General features: G+C 39.8%; 1 protein-coding gene across 5 annotated transcripts in view; it reads left to right on the plus strand.

Annotated features, from left to right (window-relative positions):
- vps13c (vacuolar protein sorting 13 homolog C) overlaps positions 1 to 22,340 on the plus strand; it is a 284,102-nt gene that overhangs the window by 224,718 nt on the left and 37,044 nt on the right. For all 5 annotated transcript variants that reach the window (XM_072553135.1, XM_072553136.1, XM_072553137.1 and 2 more), the window contains 5 exons: positions 348 to 481; positions 4,451 to 4,577; positions 8,547 to 8,782; positions 20,156 to 20,300; positions 20,988 to 21,122. In XM_072553135.1, the coding sequence (XP_072409236.1) occupies positions 348 to 481; positions 4,451 to 4,577; positions 8,547 to 8,782; positions 20,156 to 20,300; positions 20,988 to 21,122 (777 nt within the window). The remainder of the gene's footprint in view (positions 1 to 347; positions 482 to 4,450; positions 4,578 to 8,546; positions 8,783 to 20,155; positions 20,301 to 20,987; positions 21,123 to 22,340) is intronic.

Here is a 22,340-nt window from a genome sequence, read left to right on the forward strand (position 1 = left end):
GCAAAACTCCACAAGGCAGAATTAATTAACTTTGATTTTTTTAAAAATCCAGTTCATAATTGGCAGGTAGATGCAATGGAAATCGTGAGGAATTGAATGCACACATTCATGCACACATGAACACATGCACACCCCTCCTTTTGTTATACAGATGGTGTTTTCCAAAATGGGTAAAGAAACTTCATTCTCATGTTTCTGTGATCAATCTCCTCTTACTTCTCTGCAGCATTAATATCGACATGAGAAGTCTACTAAACCATTGCTAATGTTTTACAATCTTATGTTTCAGAATTCAATCTTGAGTTGAGCTGTGAGTTGATCTTCTGCATTTTTTTTTGTTTTGGTAGTGTGGTGGCATTATAGTGGATGTGAACGTAGCTGACCATGCCACAGTGATCACTTTTACAGACTATTATGATGGTTCTGCACCTGCTCTAATCATTAATCACACAACAGCAGTGAAGTTTCGCTTCAAGCAAAGGTATGTGCAACACTTCTGCTGAATCATTCATTTTGTTCTCCAAGTCCCACCAACAGCATTGCAGTGCATGGCCAGGTAATAATTTATTGGTGTTTTGAAGGAAGAATCTGAGTATTTGAATGCTCCACTTGTGAAGTTTGCATGAGATATTTTAGATCAACCTATTGGCTCAAGAACATCTGTGGAGCTCTCGAGGAGATTGAGTATCTCATCAGGTAGACTGCCTCAGTTTAATGTCTCAGCTGAAAGAATTTAGCTTTGCTTAAATTCTGGATAGGATTTCAAAGCTACCTAAACCAAAGTGCAAATAAAATGGAGGGAAAAATATTTCGGCTTAAGTAGATCAGTCTCACTGTCTTTGATAATCTTGAATTACCTATTTATAATCATGGTGTGTTATTTGTATGGTCCATTTGGTGCAGCCATTACACTTTGGTACAAATACCAAATAACATCAGGTCTTTCGACTTGGTTTATTGGTAGTTTTCTTGTCTCTGAGTCAGAAGGTTCTGGGTTCAGTTTTGTAGACTTGAGCACATAATATAGGCTGATTCTGAAGGAGTGCTGCTCTCAATTGAAATCCTGTTTTCCAGAGGACCCATTTATATGAAGCCCTTTTGTCCCTCTCCGAGATGTAAAGATTCCCTGGGGAGGGAATGGCCCAGTGGTGTTATAGGTAGACTTTTAATCCACAGACCTAGATAAAGTTCTGGGCAGCCAGATTTGAATTCCTCTTTGGCAGATGATGGAATTTGAAACCATTTTTAAAAATAGAATTGCATTTAAGTGTCATAATGATGACCATGACTCCATTGTCGACTGTTGGAAAAACCCATCTAATGTCTAACTGGTATCCTTGTCTGGCCTACATGTGACTCCAGACCCTAGCAATGTGGTTGACTCTCAACTGCCCTCTGGGTAATTAGGGATGTGCAATAAATACTGTCTAGCCAGCCCCACACACATCCCATTAATGAATTGAAAAAGATCCTTTTTGAAGAAGAATGTGAAGTCCTCTTAAAACCTAAAATAAAAGCAGAAAATGCTGGAAATACTCAGCAGATCTGGTAAAATCTGTGGAAGGAGAAACCAGAATTTAAAGATAAATATGACTTGAATATTGCTGGAAAAAGTCAGCCCCTCTCACTTTGAGAGTCATACAGCATAAAAGCAGTCCCTTCAGGCCACTGCCTGTGTTGACCAACAAACGCTAATCCCATTTACGTGCTCTTGGTCTATAGCCTATGATGGCCTGGCAGTTTAAGTGCTCACCCAGATGCTTTTTAAATGGTGAGTGAGTGCCTGCCTCCACCACACTCACAGTTAGCATGTTTGATATTTCTATCACCATATGGATAATGAAAGTTTTCCTCCGATCTTTAATCCACTTACGGCTCACCTCACACATGGTTCTCTGGTCTTAGATACGTCTACCATGGGGGTGAGTTCACACAATCTCCCCTCTCTGTCTCTCATAATCTTGAGTATCTCGATGAGATTCTCCCTTAGCCTTCTCTGTTCCAAGGTAAACAAACCTAACTTGTCCAGTTTCTCCTCTTACTTGTCATCCCAGGCAACATCCTGGTTGGTCTCCTCTGCAGTCTCTCCAGAGCATTCACATCCTTCTGATAGTGTGCCAACTGAACTGCCCACAGTATCCCATATGTGGCGAAAACAATGCTCTCTACTGTTGTAACAAGACTTCCTTGCTCCTATATTCTCAAACCCTGGGTTATGAAGGCAAGTATCCCATATGCCTTGTTCACCACCCTGTCCACTTGTGCTGACACCTTCAGGATGTCTATGAACTTGTTACCTGAGGATTCTTTGTTCCTCAGTACTCCCTAGGAATCCACCAATCATTCTGTATATCCTTTCCTTATTAGACATTTCAAAATGCATTGCCTCACACTTAACAGGATTACATTCTATCTGCCATTGCTCTGCCCAAATCACTAGCCGAGCTTGAGATGGTCCTCCGCATTATCAACACCACCACCAATTTTTGAGTCCATTTGCCAACCACTGAGCACTCTCCTTTCATACAGGACCAATGTTACTTTTCTTCTTGAATTGGAATTCTTACTAATTATTCTGATCGGTGCAGCATTCAAGTTTTGTACTACCAAGTGACTACAAGTAATAACTGTTTAAAAAAAACCATGATGGTATTTTTTGTGTGTCTGAGTACCTTAGACTTATTTCAAGATCCCTAATTACATGAAAACCATGAGCTTGAAACTGATTTTTTTTTTCCTCACTGATATTGTTCTGTTAGTTGTAACACCTGTACTTGGCCCTGAACTTCTCAGGTTTATACATTGTGTAAACTATCCTTGTGTGTGACAGTATGATGTTTTCTGTTTCCTTGTGTTCTCTCACAACCTCTGAATTAACTTATTTCAAATTACTTTGAAATAAACTTTAAACATTTTTATATAATGTTCTACATTTCCTATTAAGCACTTAATATTCACCAGAGATATGCATAAACATTTGTATGATGCCTTTAATTTGGGACAAACATATCAAGGCCCTTCACAAGAACATCATCGACCAGACTCTCTGGACCAAAGAAAGAGTTAATAAGAGCAATCAACTTGATGAAATAGTTCTCTCTAGAGGATGTGAGACCTAATGTTTCTTTCTGCTGAGTGGTTGCAATTTTGCCTCTGAGTCAGTTGTGGGAAAAGATTCATTTCACTTAACATACAATCTAGCAAGTGTGTGACTGCCTGTCGATGCTCTGTTTTCGCTGTCCTTTGGGATAGCATTAAATGGAGGTTCCATCTCTCCTTGTACACAAGCTTCTGTGGCACTGTTTAAAGTAATAACTGGAAGCTTTCCCATTTTCATAGCCAACTTAAAAACAAAAACAGAAATTGCTGGAAATGCCCAGCAGGCCTGGCAGCTTCTCTGGAGAGAAATCAGTTAATGTTCGGGTCCAGAGACCCTTCCTCACAACAATCTAGTTCTGAGGAAGACTCACTGAACTCAAAACGTTAATTCTGATTTCTCGCCGCAGGTGCTGTCAGACCTGCTGGGTTTTCCCAGCAATTTCTGTTTTTATTTCTGATTTTCAGCATCTACAGATCTTTTGGTTTTCATAGCCAACTTCTTCCTTTAACCAGCCCCAGCGAAACAAACAAATGACAGTTTCTCTCACCTGCTGCTGAGAGAATGGGTCTTGGGTATGTCCAGTTGTTGACTTGGCCTGCAAAGCAGTGACTGCAATTTGTCAACTGTAGATGCTTTAGATTATTGGGCAGGTACCTGAAAAGCGTTATATAAATCCAAGCAGTTTTATTTACATCGAGAACTGGAAGGTGAACACTTCATAGAACATAATTTAATTTTGACACTTGTTGAACTCTATTGTCCCTCACTGAGAACCCCTCTTCCAACATCGGTCATTTCTGTTTCAATAAGATTGTAACTTCTTTACATAATCTTCATGTTTCTCAAGTATCTGGGCCAGGCAGTAGATCATATGCTTGATATTCTAACCAGAAACAGGTGTGCTCAATAGTGGCACCTAATGAAGAAAATGTATTTGCACAGTAACTTGTTGTAAAATAGTTACATTATGGATCAAAATTCTGTATGTTTATTTTTAGCTGAGGCCTGAGATATACTTCTACTTTGTAACTCATTGCATGTGTGTAGAGCTTTAGAAGTAGCATGTAATTTTATTTCACCTTTCTTAACAATTAATGATTTTAAAAATGTCGGATTGTGTATCATATACACTTATCTGAACACACAGGACTATGTTCCAGCTTCTTTGTACTTAAATTTCTGATTTCTTTTCTGCTGCAGCTGCTTAAATTAATGTATAGGTGTTAGTTTCTGTGAATGTCTCTGTCTCTGTGCTAGAATAGAAGTACAATATTTCTGAAAAACAAAAAGCCTTGTTCGCAAGTCATTTAGGATGTTCTAACTGCTCCTTCCTCCTTTCCTGACTGACAGTGGATTACAGGATGAGTTGATACTTGACCCCGGAGAGGCACGACTATTTGCGTGGGCTGATCCTACTGGTGTCAGGAAACTTAATTGGGGATGCGCCTGGAAAACAGCAGAACTTGACCTGCTGAAGGTATGTAGCTATCTCCTGTAATAATGAATTCTGGGAAAAGAAAGGTTTCTCCGTACTGACCTCCACTGAATAGCTGAGCAGTTAAACCATGTGAAGGTGCTGCAATACAGATGTTACCTTTTGACTCAACTTCAACCTGTTAAGAAAGGTCATAATTGTAGTGTCACCATTATGAGATGGACACACCTTAAGCAGTCACCTGAAGGTGCAGGTGAGAGTTGGATGGCCATTTGAGTCCAGTAAGTTGGAGCCCTCCATGAGCAGTGCCCGTGTTGAATACTATTGTTGTAATTGCGATTAGTCCTGAGAATTGAGGGATCGAGGCATTAAGGAACTGAACTTGAGGTCAGAATGAGAACTGTTTGATAACTTCTCAGACATGAACTTACATCAACATGTAGAGCATCAGTCAAAATTGTTCCACTCCGTCTGAGTTTTCAGAACTGATTTTCATCTGTGAGATGAAATTTTCAAATTCCATATGTTCAATTTTCTTGGCTTCAAGCAAGTTCTCCTCAGCATCCTGCTTATTGCTAACACAAAAGTAGGCTTTTTCTGTTCTTCACAGTAGAAGTTGCATTGTCTCTTTTTCTCTGTTTCTGGCTCTGTCTCCAAAAACTCATTTGTCTGTTTTGTGGATCAAGTGTGAAATCTGTCACTCGATTTGCAAAACATTTTGGTTTGTGTTTATTTTCCCGTGACAACCAGATCACAGTGTTTAGTATGACTACCATTTGCCCTGTGTGGAAAATTGTGATGCCATCTTCGAGTAAAGCTGACATTTTGAACTCTTAGGTTTGCAATGATTACTTTTCTTAAGAATTCAAGGTTCTTGAATGGTCGTCTTGAATTGGAGGACAGTGCATGTAATCTGCTTTTAACAGCAGATAGATTAGGGTAATACAGATCTGAGATTAATAATAGAAAAATGCTGGAATATACTACAGGTTGGGCATCCTTTATCCACGTGTATGAAACTGAAGAGATGTTGAAAACTGAAGGTCTTGACCTGCACAGGCCTATAGATGTGGTGAGTTCAGACCCTTTGGGGAAAAGAAACTTCACTTTTAGGTCCATGTGTACCAGAATTTGTTAGGTGCACCCAGAAGGGATTCTTGAAACAATACGTAGATAATCCAACTAAGGAAGGGGACTGAATTGGGCAATGAGCCTGGCCAGGTCCTTGAAGTTAGAGTGGGGGAGCGTTTCAGTAACAGAGATCATAATTCCGCAAGTTTTAAGGTAGTTATGGAAAAGGATATGGCTGGTCTTTGCGTGAAAGTGCTAAACTGGGGGAAGGCTAATGAAAACAGTTATGAACTGATTTAGGTTCCCTGCAATAAGGTCCTTCAGCCCAACAATCCGCACCAACCCTCTGAAGAGTAACCTACCCAGACCCATTTCCCTCCCCTATATTTACTCTGACTTATGCACCTAACACTGTGGGCAATTTAGCATGGCCAGTTCACCTGACCTGCAGATCTTTGGATCGTGGGAGGAAACTGGAGCACCCGGAGAAAACCCCACGCAATCACAGACAGTCGCCTGAGGCGGGTGAGGCAGCAGTGCTAACACTGAGCCACCATCTCGTCCCAGAATCTGGAAAAATTAGATTGAGGGCAGTTATTTGGAAATAAATTTACCTTTGTGTGCGAGTCTTTTAAAAGCCAGTTGAACAGATTTCAGAACCTCCTATTCCTGTGAGGGTGAAAGATAAAGATGACAAGATTCAGGCACCTTAGATAATGAGAGATGTTATTTAAAAAGAGAAAGGAAGCAGGAATCAAACAAGACCCTTGAGTACAAAGGAAGCAGAAAAGAACTTAAAAAAAAATCAGGATGGCTAGAGAGGCCATGAAATGTTCTTGGCAAGTAGGATTAAAGAGAATCCCAAGACATTTTGTGCATATTAGTTTAATAGAATTTTTTGAGGAAGTGACAAAAATGAGTCTGAGGTTAAGGCAGTGGATGTTGTCTGCGTGGACTTTACTAAAGCAAATGCCAAGATCCCCCATGGTGGACTGATCCAGAAGATCAAATTGCATGGAATCCATGGTGAGTTGTCAAATTGGATACAAAATTGGCTTGGCCAAAGACAGAGTAGTTGTGGAAGTGTGTTTTTCTGACTGGAAATCTGTGACCAGTGGTGTTCCACAAGGATCAGTGCTGGGACCTTTTGTTTATAATATATGTAAATGATTTGGATGAAAATATTGGTGGTCTGATTATTGAGTTGCATATTATAAAAATTAGAGTTATTGATAGTGAGGAAGGATATCAAAAGATCCAGCAGGATATACATCAGCTGGAAAGTTGAGCAGAGAAATGGCAGATGGAGTTTGGTCTGGGTCATTGTGAGGTGATGTGTTTTGGGAGGTCATGTGCTCGAGGAAAGTATTCAATAAATGGTCAGATCCTTATGGACAATGATATACAGAGGGATCTTGAAGTGCAACGTCTTAGCTTCCTGAAAGTGGCAACACAAGTGGATAAGATACGTGCCTTCATCAGACAGGGCATTGAGTAGAAAAGTTGGCAAGTGTGTAAGACTTGTATCAGGCCATGTTTGGAATACTGTGCAAAGTTCTGGTTAGTCACAATAACAAAGATGTTGAGGCTTTAGAAAGGGTGCAGAAGAGCTTTGAGGCTGATGTCTGCCTTGGAGTGTGTTAGCTTTATGGGGAGGTTGGACAAACTTGGATTGTTTATGTCAAAGTGTCAGAGGCTGAGGGCTGACCTGATAGAAATATATAGAATTATGAGGAGCATTAGGTGGATATTCAGAGTGCTTCCCAGTATGAGGAATATCATATACTAAGGAGCATAGGTCTAATGTGTGAGGGGGGAAAGATTAAAGGACATTTATAAGGAAGGTTTTTTTCAACACAAAAGTAGCAGGTGCCTGGAATGCACTGCCAGGGAAAATGGTAAAAAGCATATGCAAAAGCCATGTTTAAGAGGCATTTAGACACATACGTGAACAAGCAGAGAAGAGTGTGATATGGACCATGTGCAGTCAGATTGGATTTGTTTAAACTAGTACCGTCATTGGCACAGAGATGGTGGACCGAATGGCCTATTCCTATGTTGTACTGTTGTATGTAGCAAGGTGGAGTTGATGTGCACGTTCAGTTAGAATCTCATTAAATAGTGATGAGTTGTTTCGCTGCCTCCTACTCTGATTTCTTCATAACTAACCAATGGTATGGAGTGGATTAACACTCCAGAGGTGTAGTTCTCATCTCATCTGAAATAAAATCTGGAGTTAAAAAACGGTAACCGCAAAAATGTCTATGAATGTGTCTTTTTGGTCATAAAGCCCATCACTTGCACTTGAGCATGCAAACCTAGTTTCCCTTACCCAATCCAGCCATTGTGACTCTAATCCCACACAAGTGTAATTGACTTAGGACTAGTTTCTGAGGTCGCTTAGCAAATTTATGAAACAATTACAGTTGAGTGGTTCATTTCAGGGAATCTAGAGATTGGCGAGGTGAGCATTTATTTGCAGTTATTAAAAACATTTCCAGCTTCAGGTGATGTTGCATGTACTGCCCAAAACGTCGATTCTCCTGCTTCTCGGATGCTGCCTGACCTGCTGTGCTTTTCCAGCACCGCACTTTGACTCTTGACTCTCTCACCTTCTCCATAAAACTTTGCCGTAAGATGATATCTCTTGGGAAAGCCATGTACTAGGGAATGTAGAGTGAACCAGACACTTGATTTATCATTGCACTGACTCCAAAATCCAAAAAAGGTCATGGATGTAACAGCACAGGCTGAATTCTACAAGTTTCTATCTTTTTTTCTGTTCTCATCTTGGTTATCCTAATGCAGAGTAGAGGAAAGTTAGTTCATTTTGATTATCTTGTTTCCATGTTGGCTACCACATAACAAGCAACTTGAAGAACTTTCTAACAAAACCCCCATCCTGTTTATCTCATTGATAAAATAACTTGTGTTTTCCAGGATCAGTTTGGGCAGTTTCTTTGGCAAAACAACAATCAGATTCACTGGGTATCTTTCCTTGATGGCCGACAGCGTGTGTTGGTGTTCACTGAAGATGTTGCAGTTATTTCTAAAGCACGACAAGCTGAGGATCTGATGCAGTTTGACATGGGAGTTACAATTTCACTTCACAGCCTCGGACTGTCACTTGTTAACAATGAAAGCAAACAGGAAATTGCATACATAGGAATTACCAGGTAAGTTTCCTATTTACTTTTGCTGTTTAAGTGTTTTAAAGAAATTATGACAAAAAAAGGTGAGTAACCTGGTCAGGAAATATGGTCTTGGTCTTTAATTCTGAATTGTTTTTGTTCATTTTTTTGAATTAAGCAATGTAAGTAAAACTGCAGGAGGTCCTTCTTGCTCAGGATAAAAAGCTAACAAATAACACAAATTAAGGAGTTTAATGTGAGACACTTTATAATAATACTGAATAATATTGAAGCAGGAAGTCCACCATTAAAATTTATAATATATGTGAAGAGAAATACAACTTGGAGAATTCACCTCTTAAATGTGATGGAAGTAACCACTCCTAAAAGGAAAAATAATGGAGGCATGGAAGGATGATATGAGAGAAACCTTTTTCACACAGCAAATAGGTAGGGCATGGAGTGCACACTGCTTGGGAATATGGTGGATACAGGTTTAATTGAGACATTGAAGAGGGCATTGGATAATTATTTGGATAGAAACTGTGTGCTGGGATCAGGAGGAAAAGGCAGGAGATTGCATTAGGGAATAATGGGCTGAATAGCCTCCTGCATTGTGATAGTTCTGTGAACTAAATACTCCTGAACTCAGCGTAATTACTTCAAGCCTGTAATCTTCCAGATTCAGCAGTTTTGCAATTTAGCCTGGCTCAACTGGTAATACTTCCACTTGTGAAGACTGTTGACAGAATGCTACAGAATTGATAGATGAAAGGCCATTCAGTATGTATTAATTCATCCAACCATCAAGACTGGTTGCAGCATCAATCCATGTTATTTTTACTGCGTTATGATGGTTGAAACAAATCAATATTGGTGTTTTAAAAATATCTGGCTGTCATTCCTAATTTTTTCCTTGTTGATAGCTTAACTCTTGGTCCCATTGTCCTGCTTTTGCATTTTGCTTGGAAATAGTTTTCTGGATTTACCTTTTCCACACCATCTCAGAAGCTGTAAAACCCAGAAGCTACTTCTTTGGCGCCTTTTATACTTTGTATCCAACTTCTGGTTTTCTGTTCACATGTTACTTCAATGATCAGTTATGGCTCAAGCATTCAAAACTGGTGAATGGCCATGTGGCTTTAGCCTGCACTACTGCCAAATGGCTGCTTGTGCATTTTTGTCCAGAATTGGGCACGTAGCTAAAGTGGTCTTTTCAGAATATAGTGTTGTCATAAGTTCCTCTAACGTGTCACCGACAGCACTGGGTGCATGGCTCAGCATTTTTACTAGCTTTGGTTGTTGCTGTGTGTGAATTGACTGTTTTAGGCACCGAGTTCCTCAGGATTTTGTTTCATTTTTGTCTGTTAACATTGTTCATTAAATGCAAATCTATTTCCCTCTGATCCCTGACCATTTCTCATCTACCTGCTTCGCCTCAACTGCATCAGTTGTTTGTTTCATTGTCTGCTGACAACTTCTAGCTCTACCTCAGTACCATTTCTCTTGACACCTACAGTGTTGACAAGTCATCCCACTCTATCCAATAGCCAGTATTGGGTGCACAAGACATTTCTACATTAATAATGAGAAGCCCACATCCATTGTCTCTGCTCCAAACTCTCTTCTATTGCCGCTGACTCCACTCCTCTCCCTTGGAATAGTCTGAGGCAGAACCAGCTTTTTTGCAGCCTTGCTGTCATATTTGACATGAAATGAGTTTTCTTGTTATTAGCATCACAAAGACTGCGTACACTCACACCCATCTGATTCAGCTTTGACCTCATCTGCCCTCATCACCTTTAGACTTCACAATGCCAATGCAGGCAATCTGCCTGCTTTTATATGCTTTGTGAATATGTCACCTGAAACTCATCTGCCCTGTGCTTATTGATGTGGGATTGGTATTATTTGACATTCACAGCGCAGCTTTGTTTTGTTCATGATCCCTTCAAGATTATATTAGGTTCCCCACAGTGTGTAAACAGGCCCTTTGGCCCAACAAGTCCACACCGACACTCTGAAGAGCAACCCACCCAAATCCATCTCCCTCTATGGGTAAATTAGAATAGCCAATTAACCAGACCTGCACATCTTTGGACTGTGGGAGGAAACCGGAGCACCCGGAGGAAACCCACGCAGACACGGGGAGAATGTGCAAACTCCACACGGACAGTTGCCTGAGACTGGAATTCAACCTGGGATCCTGGTGCTGTGAGACAGCAGTGCTAACCACTGAACCACCGTGCCGAAGTGCAGAATCCAGGTCATCCTTTCAACCCTAATGATAATGTATATTTTTGAATCCATATTTGGCACTAAATCAACCTGATTCCATTCCACCTTCCTCTTTGTCCAATAACTCCCACTTTATTGGTTGTACCTAAAACTATTTTTTTATCTGTAAGAATTGGAATGTGGAATTTTTAAAAAATAATTAACCATTTCAAGATGTCCGATATTGAACTTTAATATCAAGTTGTTAATTTTGCTTCTGAGTCATTAGAAAGGGCATATTGTTCTTGAGTTAGCATAAGTCATTTGGAATATTTGCCATCTTGTTCGCATCTTTGTTTCAATTTAATTTTACATCTTGAAGTTTTCTAATTTCTTTGCCTCTGACTGTTGAATTGCTGAAAGAATTTGTTTACTGTTACATTTTGCCTCTACTTTTTTTCTAGGTGAAAGACTAACTATAAATCTTGCTAATAATCAACTGGTACTGTTGAGAAAATGAAACTCTGACAGAGGTGCTCTCTTTGAGATAGTCAGTTATACAGCCTGGAAGCAGACCCTTCGCTCTAACTTGTTCATGCCGATCAGACATCCCAATCTGATCTTGTCCCATTTGCCAGCATTTGGCCCATATCTCTCCAAACCCTTCATATTCGTATACCCATCCAAGTGCCTTTTAAATGTCATAATGGTACCAGCCTCCTCCACTTCCTCTGGCAACTCATTCCATACATGCACCACCCTCTGCATGAAAAGTTGCCCCTTGTGTCCCTTTTAAATCTTTCCCTTGCACCTTAAACCTATGCCTTCTAGTTTTGAATTCACCCACCCTCGGAAAATGACCTTGTCTAGTCACCCTAACCGTGACCCTCATGATTTTATGACCTTTTATAAAGTCATCTCCCAGCCTCCGATGCTCCAGGAAAAAAAGCACAGCCTATTCAGCCTCTCCCTGTGACTCAAATGATCCAGTGCTGGCAATATCCTTGTCAATCTTTTCTGCACCCTCTCAAGTTTAACTACATCCTTTCTATTAGAAGGGTGACCAGACTTGTATGCAGTATTTTAAAAGTGCGTCACCAATATCCTGTACAGCCACAACATGTTCCAACTCCTATACTCTGTTCTGACCAATAAAGGTAAGTGTACCAACAATACTTTACCCCTCCATCTACCTGCAGTTCCATTTTGAATGAAGTATGCACTTGCACCCCTCGGTCTCTTTATTTAGCAAGACTCCCACGGAGACCTGCTGTTAATTGTACAAGTCCTGCCCTGGTTTGCCTGACTAAAATGTAACACCTCAAAGTTGTCTAAATTAAATTCCATCTGCCATTTCTCGACCCATTGAATCAATGTCCCGTTGTAATCTGACGTAATCTTCCCTGGCCCCATTTTGGTGTCATCTGCACAATTACTAACCATGCCTCCTAAATTCACATCCAACTAATTGATATAAATGAGTAAAAGCAGTGAACCCAGCACCGATCCTTGTGCTGCATTGCTGGTCACAGACCTCCAGTCCAAAAAGCATCCCTCTACCATCACCCTCTGCCTCATATCATCAGGTGGTTGTGGAGGTTAAGATCATGCTCACAGAATTTATAGCCAAAGGAGTCCAGTGTTATGGAGATGTGATACAGTAAACAATCTTAGATTAAAACTTCCATCTTTTATAATGGGATATGCTGGTTTCTGTTCTTTGACCAGCATTATAAAAGATGAAGGTTTTAATCCAAGATTATTTATTCTATCATATCCCCACAAAACTGGACTCCTTTACTTGTAAATTCTGTAATCATGATCTTAACATCCACAACCACTGGATGAAAGCTCTGAAAGCTAGGGCTTCCAAATAAATCTGTTGGACTATAACCTGGTGTTGTGATTTTCTTTTTAAAACTTTGTCCAATCCAGTCCAACAATGGCATCTCCAACTCATGTTTGAGATGAGTTGTTAATTTTCCATGTTTACTTTTTGTGGGACCTTGGCACACCGAGACTTGAAAGGAATAATTTGAATGATGCACTTGAGCACATCCTGTGGTTAGAGTCAAATGCTATATTTTACTGCAAATTAATTAAATAGTTTCTGGGCTGGGTGTTGGTATAGGGAAGCTTGTAAAGTGTTTGAGGGTGCAGGAAAAAAGCAGTGTGATAGAAAAAAATGCATGTGCTGTCACTGATTAATGCTACTAGTTTCGGTAATTAAATTATAAATCACATTGGACACTCTTGGAAATCACAGGTGAAGCTGGTGTCCAATGTTATGGAGTGGAATTATTTACACTTACACCTTATTCCGGGCTCTGGTACTTGCACAGAAGGACAGTGTATTGAGAAGTTCTAACACAGCCCATTCAATCCTGCTTTCCCATCTACATCCTCCTTAATGACCACTTCCAACCCTACGTTATTTTACCCCATCAGAATTCTATTCTTTTCTCCATCATCTACTTAACCTGCCTTTCCCTAAATCAGGCCTTTCCAAGTGGGGGCCCAACGTGAGGTCACAAGCTGTAGTTTTGGGGTTGTGAACTTTTCAGCCAATAATGGCCATCTCTTTTGATGCCTCCTTCCCCTGATCTCAGATCTTTTCCCTAATGCACAAAACCACTGCTCACTGAGTGTGACAGTTTTGAAGTTTTGAAATTGGATTACAGGGGGAAAATGTTTTGCCTTAAGTGCATTTAAAAGCATCAGAGACAGGCAATAAATGCTAGCCAGCCAGCGACACCCACATCCTACAAATTAAATTTTTTAAAAAGTGATTAACTTCAGCTACTCCTTATGGTATTGAGCTCCACATTCTCGCTACACACACTGACTAATGAAGTTGCTTCTGAATTCCTGATTTGATTTATTAGTAATTAGCACACTTATTCCAGCAAGTTGATCAATGCTTTGCCATTGGTAAGTGTTCAGCCTGTCACAATCAAGGAGAGCAGCTTCTCATATTACTTTAGGCAGGGAAAGAAGCTGGCACTTTCAAAGGTTACAGTGAGGCTTAGTTTCAAGTGCAACGGAAGTCATGTCTACCAACGCAATTTAACTGCAGTGTAAAATGTTCTGTCTTTTCAGCTTTGAGACTCCATGAATGTTTTCTCATGTCGTGTGACAATCAATGATGATTTCACGGACACCGTCACTCCCAGACTAGCTTTCAGTTCCAGAAGGATGAAATGAATTTAAATTCCACTAGCTGCTGTGCATATGCATATGCCCAGAGTGTTAGCCTGACCCTCTTGGAGTAGTAGTTCAGTGCCTTTACCACTGCACCATCATCTCTCCCTTTCTCCACCGTAGAAGACAGTGGAGGTATACTTGGAATATTTGGAAGGTGAAGGTAGCAGATTCTCATTCGGTCAAGGGATCAAAGATTTTTGGAGGTGGATTGAAATGAGCAATTCAAAACACACATAGATGAGCCGTGAAAACCAGGCAGGTTTAGTGGGCCAAATGAATTAATCCTAATTCATCTTTGCTTGTGATGTATGGTCTTATGAAGTCTGAAGAAAATACGTAAAAGCGTTTGTTATCTAAGCTTTGAATTCAGGTCACTTATCAAACTGACAGAGAACATCACCTATTGTAATGCCTATTGTTTTTCTCTTATCTTGCGTTGTCTTGTATGGTAATGTAGACAAAATGTTTTGATGATACATTTTTTTGGGAAGAATTTGTGCAGTTTGTATGAAGGCACAATCTTTGAAATGCAGTACCCACTGTAGCTCAGCAACACTGGTTAAATTGCCATCGTCCAGCTGGCTCACAAGCAGGTTAGCAGTGATCCTTGCATGTAAGAATGAGTTCACATCATAAGCTGTGACAATTCGAAATGCTGCATTTCTCCCTTGCTTTTCTCCACTGGTGACTGTGCAAGAGACACTATAGTTTACTTTGCATGCACAACCTTCCTTTGAGAGGGGAAGACTCAAAGACACACACAAGTAGCAATTCCTATCTTTTTAAGGCACACTTTTGATCAATACGCATTTGTCTGTCTAAGCCTTGGCTGTGCATGCAGAGAGTGGGACTAATTGACAATGGGAAGGCAACTCGCTCAATATATATTTTCTTAGTAAAACTAGGATCATCCATACCAAAAATAAGATTGCACAAATGGTCTAAACTTGAGCCATGCTTTCCTCTTTTGAACGTATCATGTACACTTGTGTAGATGAGGAGACCTGTCCTCTGGGTTGCATGTTGGCGAAGGTTGATATCTGTACTGCTGGTGTGTTTCGACACAGCTCAGCAGGACACATGATAAGGCAGTTTAACAGCTGAAGTAAAGAGGGAGTAATGCAATCAAAATTATGCAATGTTAAGAGAGCTGAATGAAACACATGATTGCAATAGCTGATGGGAATATTCTGATTTTAAGCAAAGCATAGAGAGAAAATCAGCCAAATCAAAGTCAGAGCTTGGTCAACAGAACTTTTGTCATGTTGACATAAGTGATGGATTTTGCATAGGAAATTAGAAGATCATCTACACTCGTATATGTGATGTACGCATGTTGCTTTTGGAATGTGAAATGTGTATTTTTGCTAATGTTTGTTTTAAAATTTTAAAATTAATTTTTATGTCATACTTCTGTTCTTGACTTCAAGTCAACATTTTAGTCACTATCGCATTAAATTTTCTGACAGCCATTCTCACCTTAGTTTGTTTTTTCCCTACATCTGATAAAACATTTTACAGGATTGAATTGACAGTAATGATATAGAGCGCCTCTCCGCTATACTTTAAACTCAGTATCTTAAACATAGAAACTTAGTCTTTGGATCTGTCTCATCATGGCCTGAGTGGACAAACATCAATTTATCTGTGATTCCACAAGAGATATAAAATATATTCCTGGTCTTTACATGGATATAAATACTTGCTTCACTTAAACTGATCTTGTTCCAGTGTGAGCACTTAATTCTGTACAGTTGTCACAGAATGGATGAAAAGGTAAAAGGTTCGCCTTGCAACACACAATCAGGACTTGCATTTTACTGTCAAGTAGCTGAGGAGTGCACCAATTGGAGAGACTGTGCTGTACACACTGGATGGAATTTAATCATTCCCCTTCTTTCTGTCTTCTCTTCAACCTCTGTCCCCCGCCCACCCCCAAAAAATATGGAAATAATCTGGAAAGCCTGCGCCATCCTAGCATGCCCCAAATAAAAGTCATGGTGGGAAAAGTGGAGATTGGTCTCATGGCCCTAGTCCAGTTCAGACATTGAGTTATACAGCATGGAAACAGACCCTTTGGTCCAATCAGTATATGCCGACCATAATTCCAAACTAAACTAGTCCCATCTGCCTGTGCTTGGCCCATATCTCTCCAAATATTTTCTAGTCATGTACTTATCCAAATGTCTTTTTAAATGTTGTAACGAAACCTGTATCCATCACTTCCTCTGGAAGTTCATTCCGCACGCTATCTATGCTCATGTCTTTTTAAAATCTTTCTCCTTTCACCTTAAAAATATGCCCCCTAGTCTTGAAATCCCTGACCTGAGAGAAAAGGCAACTGCCATTCACCTTATGTATACCCCTCATGATTTAATAAACACTATAGGGTCACCCCTCAACCTCCTACACTCTAGGGAACAAGTTCCAGCCATTTGGGTGGCCATTGATTTGTACCAGGGGCTGGAGCAGGGTTGTTGGGCTGCACCATATTAAGGGCTGCAAGAAGACCGGTCCTGAGGATCAGGTATCCTGTACCCCATGAGAGCAGTCACAGTGTCAGGGGCACCCTCACAGAAGAGTTCCTCCTACTCCACTGCCCTGTCCTCTGTACCATCCATTGATGCTATTGCTCTTGGTGTCCTGTAGGTCCGGCCACGGTGACCAATCCCAGCTGCACTACTGAGACTGAAGTGCTGTCAGTACCTGACTACACTGGCCTGCTGCTACGGCTATTAAATTCAGCACTATGTTTAGGTCAGAGTGTATGATTCAAAACTGACAATGAGTGTTATCCAGCTTTTCCATTATGTTCTGTTTTTAAAAAAAAAGAATAATACTTCTGTATGTAATGCATTTCTTGTGTGTTACTGTTTTGGGAACCATGACAGAATTTCAATTTGAAGAAATAGGAGTGATTTTATTGTTCACATGGATATTTTAGATCTTTCACATTTGTTTTTATTTCTTGGTGGTTCTCCTCCCACGGCATTAGCTTGCTGTGGAGCTGCACTCGTCCTCGGAGCTAGTATGTTAGCAAATAATTATCAGCTCAGGTTTGTCGAACAAAGCCTTGTAAAAGTGTGTGTATTTGGCATTGATTTGAGGACTGAATGGGGCTGAATTACAACAAATAGTTCACTGGCACTTGCTTTTGTAATCAAGGGTGAATGTTGCTTTGGGATTCTAAACAAATGTGGAGAGGAAAGGAAAATGCTTGTTTTTTAAAGAAACGAATGCACCCTAATTTGATGCAGTTTTTACAAGTTTAAATCTAAAACAAAACTTCTGTGTCATTCCAATCAGTTCCCCCATTGACAGACTTCTGATTTACAAAGCCAGTAATGTATTCATTACAGCAGTTCAAATACAGGCTTAAGTACGTATACTGAAACCATTGCATCAAACATATGACAAGATCAGGAGTAATTCCAGGCCCCTCTGTACCAGCCAAGTTATGCAGAGTTTGATGTACTGAGTCCTGTGTACTCCCCTATGTGGTGTTTAAAATGGACCTGTGCTTTTCTTGTGGAGGTGCCGGTGTTGGACTGGGGTGGACGAAGTTAGAAGTCACATGGCACCAAGTTATAATCCAACAGGTTTATTTGAAATCACAAGCTTTCGGAGCGCTGCTCCTTCAACAAGTGCAATAGAGGGAAGCACGCAGATGCAGAATGCTGTATATAGGTGAAGATATGCTGGCAAGATAATTCCAGGTAATTGTGTGTCAACAGATAACTACAAATAGTGAGTGAAGTGTCGACAGATTGAATAATAAGTGTCTGCAGGTGATCAAAAGTGTCAGACGCTGTGAGTAAAGTGTCAACAGCCAAATAGCAAGTGAAGGGATGACCTATGAACCAATTAATTAAGGCAAATGCCTTAATCTGTCGACATTGCACTCACACTATTCGTACTGGTAAACAGAAGACCAGATAATTTAAGAATTTTTTAATTCAGAAAAAAACCACACGTAAGTTAATAATACACTGATTTTTTTTAAAGGCAAGTCATTTTTCACACTGAAGTCTTCAATGAAAGTATGGAGGGGGCAGTTATATTAGTGTGTTAATATATTTGAATGGACTTTTAAAAGGATTTTAATGTGAATGGTAGAAGAAATGAAGTCAGTGGGATTAAAGGGGTAGTGGTAATGTGAATAGAATAAGATTATTCGCAGATTGGAGTGCACTGTTGTCTTCTGAGCAGTTATTGGGACAAATCTCTAATTTTAAGAAATGTTAACTTTTCTGGGTTTGGATATGGGGGCACATTTTCAAAGACTACACAAACTGTGAGGTGCATTGTAATAGAATGCAGAAGATCAAAGACTGGTAAAATGGATAGGAGCATGGCAGGCTAAATTTAAAGCATTCAAATGCTGAAATGATATATTTTAGAATGAAGGCAGGAAAAAGAGAAACAATATCCGGTATATAGTGCAATTTTAATAGCGTGTAGGAGTGGAGAGACTTGGAAGTTCAAATGAACAAACCTTTTGACGGTGATGAGATGTTCATAAATAAAAGCAAAAGACTACACATGCTATAAATTTAAAATGCTGTAAACCAAGTTTCCAATGATTCAGGAAACAATGGTGTTGTGAAATTGTAAAAAAAAAAGCAATTTTTTTTAGAAGTACATAAAACCAAGTAAAAACCTAATATGTTTGCTAAGAAATATGTACATGCCAAATAAAAATTGAGTGGTCTATGTAAAATGTTGCACAACTGGGCGGCACGGTGGCACAGTGGTTAGCACTGCTGCCTCACAGTGCCAGTGACCCAGGCTCAATTCCCGCCTCAGGCAACTGTCTGTGTGGAGTTTGCACATTCTCCCCGTGTCTGCGTTGGTTTCCTCCCACAGTCCAAAGATGTGCAGGTCAGGTGGATTGACTATGCTAAATTGCCCCTAGTGTTAGGTGAAGGGGTAAATGCAGGGGTAGGGGTATGGGTGTGTTGCGCTTCGGCAGGTCGATATGGACTTGTTGGGCCGAAGGGCCTGTTTCCACACTGTAGGTAATCTAATCATGTAAGTAATCTAAAACTGTGGTCAAGGAATAATTAATTGCTTAGTAGTTCCTTCAGATCACTCTTATTGAAGAAGGGAAGTGCCTATATCTAATGTCTGTGTGCAAAGGAGAAGGAACTAAGCAGCTTATAGATGGCAATAGATTTTAAAAAGTTGGATTCTTTCAAAATACTTGCTCAGAATGAAGAATGATCTTGATGTTAGACCTTTGAATTTAACAATTCTAAATCTTTGGAATCCGCATATATCTAAAGCTAACTTATTTAGAAAAGGTTTGGGATATGTGTGTCAACTATCAAGCAGTAAGCTTAACATCTAATTTAAGGCAAATTGTAAGATGTTTTGAGATTAACAGATGATCGCTTGGAAAGTGTGGATTCAGGATGGCAAGGCCTTATTAACATTTTATGGAATAGTTGAGACACAGTTGGTTTATATACTTGGTTCTTCAGAATCCATGTCAAGAATCATGAACCAAGTTACAATTTAGTTTAGAAGCCAGACATTTGTAAGGTCTAAATGTGGAATGTGCAGCCTGTAAAGAACATCGGAGAAAGGTGCTATAGCATCAATCTACACTCCTGTGCCATTCTCATTTCAACTTCAGAAGGTTAGCTTCAGAAGCTTGACAGTAGGAACAGACAAAAAAATAATCATATTAATCACTGTGATGGGAAGGTCAAATGACAGAATACAGTTTTGGAAAAGGTAGAAAATAAACAAGAATTCAAGTCCAGCAGGTATGTTTACCAAAACATTGTGCTTAACCATTGTTAACAATGTCAGCCATTCCAGCTGACGCATATCTCTGTAGTCTTTGGAGAGAGACAGGATTTAAGTGTGGCTAACAAAGAGGGTTGATGTATGAAGAGATGGAGGACGACTTATTATCCTTGTTCTCAATAATCTTTGCATACCAGATTTGCATTTTCCTTGTTTATAACTGGTATTTCATTGGAACTTTAGTTCTGGAGTCGTTTGGGAAATGAAACGGAAGCAACGATGGAGGCCCTTTAGTCAAAAGCACATCAATCTTTTGGAACAGAGCTACCAGACACACCGGACTGAAAAGACTGGAGAACACTGGATCAAGTTGGACAGTAACTTGGAGGTAACATGCAAATGGATGGTCTTATTAAGATCAGGTTCCAATAGACCTGCCAGCTCATGACTGTGAAGTTGCGTATCTTAACCAGAAAATCAAGCTTGCTCTATGCTTCCACTCAGTCAATTTGTTGACATTTCCAAAACTCAACAAAATCTTAATGATTTTGATTTGCTGCTCCCTTCCTGAAAGTTCATATAATTAACATTTATAAAATTTGTTTACCGCCCCACTTCAACAGCAGCATTGGTAAGCATTTAGAAAGTTGTTTACTTTCAAGATTGTCATCTTTGGTGAGCTGTTTTCTGTTAGGTCTCATGATATTAGTTCAAACAAGGTGAATGCCATTAGTTCACAACCAAGCAAAATTATCATCATGCAACAAGCTTATAGTATTCCGAATGGTGGAAATGGAGTAAAACAAATACAATTTTTCTTTCCTTCCTTTCTGTGCCTTGGCTGAATCAAAGTCTACTTGATGTTTTAAGAGCTCTGCACAATTTAAAAGGCAAATGGCAGAGCATTTCTGCTATCTTCAGTCATCATGGGAAATTGGATCTTTATGTGCTGTTTTTAAATTTTATTTATCCCTTTGTATATAATGTAATAGAGCACCAGATGGTATAGTGAAAACTGCTTCAGGTGATGCAATGAATTTCCTGTTTTGAGATTCCATGTTTATTGTGCTTTTAGGTTAATTTTCATGTTATGCAAATCCGTTTGCCTCAGCGATTGAGCATTAGGCGAAACTTTTTATCTGGCATTCAAGTTGAATTTAAGCAGTCTGCTCATCACAGGAGTTTGCGTGCCCAGTTGAACTGGCTGCAGGTAATGTTCATTGGTTTTTCAGCTTATTGCATGGGCTTCCCTATTCTTATGTTTGTGAATGTGTTTTGTAAAGGCAATTATATCCTAAGTAGAGTGCATCTAAATGTTCACTTTATCTGCTGGGCATTTAAAGATAGTCAACCTCAGTTTAAGGGATAATGGCTTACAGGGCCGTGCATAGTATTTGGCAATTTAAAAGATGATTTGGGTGCAACATGGTGTTCAGAGGCAATCTGTAGTTGCTTGATAATCTAAAATGTTTTATGAGGAAAGTTTGAAAAACTAGCAGAATAAGGGCCACTCGGTCACTCAATCCTCCCCTGCCATTCAATAAAATCATGGCTGATGTGTGTTTTTTTGAGTTCCACATTCCTGTCTACTCCTGATGACCTTTGGTCCTAACAAAAATCTATTCAGTTCCACATTCTCAGGTAGAGTACTTCAAAATCGTGCTGCCCTCGGAAACAAAAATTTCCTTCATTTCTGTTCTCAAAGGTCAACCCTTTGCTCTGAACTCCTCAACAAGAGGAAACTTCCTTTCCACATCTGTCTGTCAAGGCCATTCTGCACATTATGCACTTCAATCGGGTCACCCGTACTTGTCTAAACTCCATTGGAAATGAGCCCACTCTGTTCAACCATTAGTAAACCTGCTCTGAAACACTTCCAATGCTTTTATATCCTTCCTGAAACAAGAAATTTGCACTTGGTTTTTGAGATGGAGTCTGACCAATGCCCGATCTCATTGAAGCATTGCCTCTTTAGTGTTCAATAACCTAATGGACAACTTGACCACTTAGAGACCACCTCTTTCGTTTAAAGGTTAAACTCTGTCAGTTAACTGACAATCAGTATTAATTGGAGCACTATCCATGTCTCAATGCCTCTATCAATCATCATCCATTTGCTGACTGATCAGCAATTTCCCCTCATGCAGTGTAAATGTTGGCCTTCTTAAGAATTGCCCTGAAGGGTGCAAGACAGTGCAGATTCATAGCTCCTTGGAAGTAGAGTCACAGGTAGATAGGATAGTGAAGAAGATGCTTGATATGCTTTCCTTTATTGGTCAGAGTACTCAGTACAGGAGTTGGGAGGTAATGCTGTAGCTGTACAGGACATTGGTTAGGCCACTTTTGGAATATTGCGTGCATTTCTGGTCTCCTTCCTATCAGAAGGATGTTGTCAAACTTGAAAGGGTTCAGAAACGATTTACAAGGA

Source organism: Chiloscyllium punctatum, chromosome 33 (assembly GCF_047496795.1).
Source record: "Chiloscyllium punctatum isolate Juve2018m chromosome 33, sChiPun1.3, whole genome shotgun sequence".
NCBI lineage: Eukaryota > Metazoa > Chordata > Chondrichthyes > Orectolobiformes > Hemiscylliidae > Chiloscyllium > Chiloscyllium punctatum.